The sequence below is a fragment of the Oryza glaberrima genome, chromosome 1 (genome assembly GCF_000147395.1).
Source record: "Oryza glaberrima chromosome 1, OglaRS2, whole genome shotgun sequence".
Lineage (NCBI taxonomy): Eukaryota > Viridiplantae > Streptophyta > Magnoliopsida > Poales > Poaceae > Oryza > Oryza glaberrima.
In genome coordinates, this window is record NC_068326.1 from 7,932,341 (window position 1) to 7,938,913 (window position 6,573).

A 6,573-nucleotide genomic window follows, 5' to 3' on the forward strand; every position below is an offset into this window, starting at 1 on the left:
GATCTTGTATTTTATCTATCTGCGTACCTACCTGCAAATAGCTCTACGTTCACTTTAAATGCTGATAATTTTTTATTAATTTGACATGTATATAACTTTATCGTTAGATCACGATGAATCCAGGTTACAGTGGTGTAGTTTGATTGATAAATTCTTCACAAAATACAGTAATATATATGAAATCAAAAGTAAGAGCTGTATATGAAATTTTACATTATTTTCAGTATCATAAAAATTCATAATTTCAATTTTATCTAGCATGAGCAAAATTCCTCTAGTTCACGAGGAAAAAAGAGAGAGGGGCACATGCACACCAATTCTAGCATTCGAATCCAAATATGTGAAACAACTTATTCCTTTCACCGTCTGGCTATGGGCATGGTTTTCTACCGCCTCTATACCATACAGTAATATATAAGATATATGGACTGTCTAACAGTTGCTTGAAAAATTTTAAAATTCAATTAATTTTTGGACGACTAGAATTACAACGAGATTCGTGCGCTCTTTTTCTCTGTCCTCCACCCGGCCAGTACTAGGACGACGCCTGACCATGCTATCTACGCAACCGCACAGTCCCTAGCCTCGCCGGCTAGCCAAAAGGCATCAATGGCACCGGCAAGGCCCTCATCTCCAGGGCCTCCCTCGCCTCCACTGCTAACGCCGCCTAATGGTGGCCTCCATTCCCGCGGATCCGGAGCCCTCATCGCCACACCGTCCACCATTAGTCCAGCCGCTCTCAACGTCATCTCTCTAAGCTTAGAGAAAATGTTCCCATTCCCTCACCTCATCCTCTGATGCTGTTTCCAACCCCTACCTGAGCCCTGACTCTAATCCGTAGGTCCTCTAACGGAGCCGGTTTCATCGGTGATAAAAAAAAACATGAAAGGATCGGCAAGAAGCTCGTTGTTGTCATTGTCGCCATTGCATGTAAGCCATGGCTACTGCTTTCCCCTCTTCTTTCCTTAGCTAGAGGTTAAAAACGACTCCTACGGCTAGCTAGTAGGTGACTAAGATTTCCCCAAATCTCAGTGACCTAAAATCTATCATTTCCCTAAGCAATAGGTACCATAAACTGAACTACAAACCTTAAGATATCCCATGATACTACCTTGGAAGGCCTACCCTACACCATGCACTCTCCAGATTGAAAAACTCAAACCGTTCTGGTTTGTATAATTAATCGCATCTATAATTAATTAATATCATCTTGTCGTCTAAACAAATGCTAGCTGTTGGGTGACTTGGGGTCGCACTAGCATCAACGCAAGAAAATTGTCAGTCTAAACAATGTTCTATTGTTCTGTATCCGGTTCTGTCGTTGCAGTGTCCCTTCATATATACACGAGAAAATTAATTACTAATTGTTGCAGATTACACTGATAATCTTTTTAGGACCAAGATTTGGGTGATCTTTTGCGAGCTAATATTGGATCATACGTCGCCATCGATCGACTAATTGAGAGATCGTCATGGCATCTGTTTTGATGATCAGCTGTTGTTTAATTTCGTGTTCGGTCAATTCGTTTTTTTTTTTTAAAAAAAGAGAAACTGAAAATGAAAGTGAGAGGTCACCTTTGTACGCGGTTGGTCGCAACAGGGACATCATGTATTATTATACTTGTATACTATGGATGAAGGCTAAGCAGACACAAATTTCTGCCAATAATTAGTTGTTTAGGCGATGTGTTAGTCTTGCAGATTAGGGCTGATACATATTGTCTTGCAGATTAGATACGTTTGACCAAGTTAAACACCCAGTACCCATTATTGGTTCCTAGCAACTTAAACCCTCTCCTAGTTCAGCAGGAGATGTAAGGGAGAAATATTCACAAGTTTTTTTTTTTCGTACTACAACAAACTACGAGTTTACAATATTTTCTAAAAAGTAAAGAAAAAGAGAGAATATCATGTAGTCAATTTAGCCCAGCATAATATAGTCATTGGTTTTGCTAAAAATATGTCATCACACTTTTTACTCGGTTTTAGTCATTTTTTTATTATAGGATTGCTATCCCCCTCTCTTTTATATGTAAATATGTTTTTGTCACTCCTATCTACTATTTCAAGTAGGTAATCAATCATTTTTATCCTAGTTCTCTTATACCGTGTATTAAATGAAATAAAATATTTGTATTGGAATTTATAGTGTAAGCTTTAAAACTTATACTGTAATTACAATATAAATGTAAATAATTTACAGTATCATAAAAATGACTGGTTTTCTAATGAAAAATGTCTCCATAAAGGCATAAATACTCTGTCAACACACTCTACTCTTTCCAATCCCATGACACAAATTTGTTTTTCACATCAACTCTGCTATCAAGGAAGGAATAAGTTTACTTTAGATCCGTCGCTCGACGTCGAGTTTAACTAGTGTCCTTAAACTGTAATATTAGATATATCGCATCCGGTTATCTGTAATATCAAGGTACCCAAGGTCCAATAGTAGTAATGTGCCCAGCTTTAGCTGATGTGGTGAGTTGACTACGCTCAACATGGCCGAGTCAGCGTGAGACCCACATGGACCTCATACGTCAGCAAACCAATCTTCTTCCCCCTCTCTCTTTCTCTCTTCCCCATCTTTGTCTAGGCCTCCAAGGTGGCGGCCGACGGGGAGAAGGGCTGCAGACGTGGTCTTCTTCTCAGGCAGCATCCGTTTCTTGACGATGACCATGAGCAAGCCATTCTCACAATGTGTGGAGATGTCGCCGGTGTCCGAGTCCTCTGGCAGACAGAACTTGCGTGCGAACGACCTTGGCAATGCGTGGCACTTCAATCGGATGTACTTGCACTCGCCTTCCTCTTCCTTGCTGTGCACAAATCCCCTACCCCCCGGTAAGACCCACAACGAAAGCCCGCACCCAAACCTTAGCAAAAAAATCGAACCAAACAATGGCGAGCAGGATCTACCGGCGCCATTGTCATCATTGTCGTCGTGTTCACCGCTGCCAACAGCGCTTGGAGAGGGAGGGGAACAAGGGAAGGGCACGTAGCTCGCTGGCCTTCCTTCGCGCGCCCCTCCAGCTTCTCCCCCACCAGCCACACCCGCACCGCAGCGGTCTTTGTGCTTTCTATCCTCCATCGCTGCTTACCTTCAAGGAGGGAGGAGAGAAAGTCCGAAGGGAGAGAAGGGCAGGGGAATGAGCCAATGAGGCACCACCGACCAGAGGAGATAGAGAGGAGAGAGGGTGATGTGGAGGAAAATGGGACCCACTGTTTATTTTATATTCTTCGTTTGACTAACATATGGGCCTATATATTTTTTAATTATGCTCCTAGTGCCATGTGAGCGCCATGTGGGACGAGGACAAAGCCAAACTAGCCACGTCGATGGCATGTCAGTCAAAACCGCCGTTCAAACCATTTTGGGACATCTTTTGCACTGATTTTGAGAGTTGAGAGATGTGTTATATATGATATTATGGTTCAATGATGCGATTTAAACTGCACGTGAAGATGGGGGATCCAAAGTAAAACTTATTCCATCAAGGAATGCAACGTTGCTTGATGAAGCCAATAGATCATGGGCCTAACAAAGAACAACTCCCGGCCTGTATAGCGGTGTGTAGTTTATTTCCGGCCCATTTTTCAGCAGTACAGAGGTCTCCGGCCCACTTGTAATCCCCCATCGCCTTGTTGGTTACTCGAGAGCCGAGACAGATGACAAGAACTCCCGAGTTCACTTAACAAATTTATTAATGCTCTATCAACATGTTCACATATATTTAGGCAACTTAAGAACAATTCAAATCGATGGCAATTAACTCGCACCTGCATATAAAATGTGACTCATTGCATATACAGATCAACATATGATTAATTATAAGCAAAAACATGCGTACATTATTACATATAGCAGAGCAGGTAGTACATATATCTAGCTACACAAATATATAGTACATAATTATTAAAGACCTCTATATATATGCATCAGCCACACTCACTCATGTACATGATACACATACAAGTAAGCAATTGATATAACACACTGCTGATAATTAATACCCACCCACAAGGTAATAAACCAAATCGATCAGCGACGACACATATGTATACCACTACTCATCACTCTCCATGAACTCTCACACAGTCACACACACAGTCATAAGAAGTATAATAAATTCACACACACCACAACAAAGATGAAAGACGAAGACGAAGACGGAGACGAAGAGAGAATGATAGCCTGCATGCATGCAAGGTAGACGGTCGTCTACCTTGCATGCATGCGAGCCTATACATAGGTCAATTTAGGCGTCGACGACGCGGAAGGAGTCGCGGTTCTTGACGACGATGTCGTACATGTGGACGGAGGAGAAGGCGGAGAAGTCTGCGGGGAGGGAGATGAGGTCGAGGGAGCCGCGCTTGTGGAACTGGAAGAGGGAGGGGTCCTCGTAGTAGCGCTCCCACCCGAGCGCCGTCAGCCGCGCCTCCAGCGCCGCGTACGACGACACCACCTGCCCGCTCGGCGTGTGCACCAGCGCCTTCCTCCTCCCTCCCGCCACCGCTGTCCCCGCCGTCGCTTGCTGCTTCTCCACCAATCTCACCACCCCGTTCTTGAACACCCAAACCCCTGACATCTCTTAGATCTCTCTCAAACTCTTTTTCTCTAGCTCTGATTGCAAGAAGAATGAAGAATGTGCAAGCTAGCTAGAGATAGCTATGGGTGGATGGATGGGTGCAAGATAGGGAGGTGAGGGGGTGTATATATACAGAGGAGGAGGAAGAAGAAGAAGGTAAAGCTAGTGTTAGGAGCTTGGAAAGGGTTTGTTTGTGGGTCAGAGGTGACATGTGAAAGGGAGACAAGACAGAGATATGGTAGTATGTACATGTGTGCATGCATGCATGTACTGCTAGCTAGCTATAGCAGATATACTAACCTACTACTATGCTATTAGATATACTAAGAAATAGAGATATCGATATCATAAAGGATTTATAGATATATGCAAAACGAACGAACGATCGTTCGTTCGTCTATAGTAGTTTAGTATCGAGTATACGTGGGGTCGTAGTTAGGTTAGGTCATGATATCGAAGATGCGCTGTAGCAATAGCTAGCTAGCTCTCTAGCTCTGCCCCCTCTCTTCCTCCCTCCCTGTGTTTCATTTGTTACTTAAGGATTCCTTGTTTAATTTTCCAACATTATGTGCTTGATAAGCTACCTGGAATATATCTGTGAAAAGAAAGAAAAGAATGAATGAAAAGATCGGTGTGTGTGCATGGATATATACCTAATTGGAAAAATCCGTCAGCTAGCTACCTAGCTAGCTAGTGATCGTACAATCTCTAAAAAGAAGAAAAATAAACTAGTATTTATTCTCTAATTTTTGGGACAAACCAAAGTCGATTGAAATATATACATGCATGCATGACATCAAGGGTTCTCGATTATCAACACGTGTTATCGTGTGACCATGACGCGTAGAAAAAGAGAGATAAAAACCATATAGGTTGTGTATATAAAATGCATGATTAATCGGTTAAATCCTAATATCCATGCATCTTACTTGGACCACAATGATAAATTAGTGTTATATATCCCATAAAGCTAATTGATTTCACAATGGATTGATATATAGATAGATAAGAATTTTCATATGGTAACGAAAATAACTTGTGATGCTGTGCGAGGAATCCTACCTACTTTCTTTTCTCGAAAACAAAAGGGGTCTATTTATCAAAGAAGGGAATATGATTCACTTCCCATAGTTTACTACTTTACTTAGCCATCACACAAGAGAATTTCAGCTGTACGTGCATGCCCATCTCTTTTCGAACAATTTTTTTTTCTAGTGAAAGTGAATTCTGGCCGATCGACAGAGCTAAGATCACCTTTTATCAGGAACAAAACCGATTCTCCTAGCTCATTGTCAAGTATATATTTTGTGTACGGCAGGACATAATTTTTTTCTTTAATTTTTATAGCTCTAGCTATATTGATTGACAAGCTCAAGCTAGCATCTTCTGCAGAAAATTTAAAAAGATTTTGGTTTATCTTAGAATACCACATCTATTTATATATATATGTAACAAAATTATTCCCATAGTGCGCACGCAATGGCGCATTAATTTGGTTATTGTGTTCGTTCCCTTTGTGATAATATTGGTGCACGTCTGTCCCTAAAATTTGGCACACATTTGTTTAATCGAGGCCTGTTTTGGTTGTGTTGTACGGCAGAAAAATGAACGCCCCATAATTAAGAAATATTTTTCAGAGTTAAAAGTTTACTTTTCAAATTTGTCTGGCCGATATATATATGCTAAAAGTTGGCGTTAATCTTGCTCCTCAATCAACCGATTAATCAATAGAAAGGTTCCAATGACTTAACCTAAACATCCATCATATATATGCTTTCGGGCGCCACTGCTTGTTTGTGCAAAAGGTACCGGCCGAACATAGTACTGTTTTAAAATCTTCAGTACAGTGGTTCCGTGTTGTGACAAATCACACATAAATATACCACAAGTTCTAAGTTAAATAAACATAATCACCAGCTTTTTAAAATTATCGCAATGCTTAAAATCATAATATTGTTGGATAACTAGCACCTACAATATATATCAT

The 6,573-nt window shown here is 41.1% G+C and overlaps 1 protein-coding gene across 1 annotated transcript; it reads right to left on the reverse strand.

Annotated features, from left to right (window-relative positions):
* Positions 1–3,778: 3,778 nt before the first annotated feature.
* LOC127782325 (flowering-promoting factor 1-like protein 1) lies at positions 3,779–4,700 on the reverse strand. The gene has a single exon (XM_052309485.1). It carries the CDS (start codon positions 4,584–4,586, stop codon positions 4,257–4,259), a length of 330 nt encoding a protein of 109 aa, XP_052165445.1. The 5' UTR covers positions 4,587–4,700; the 3' UTR covers positions 3,779–4,256.
* Positions 4,701–6,573: the final 1,873 nt, after the last annotated feature.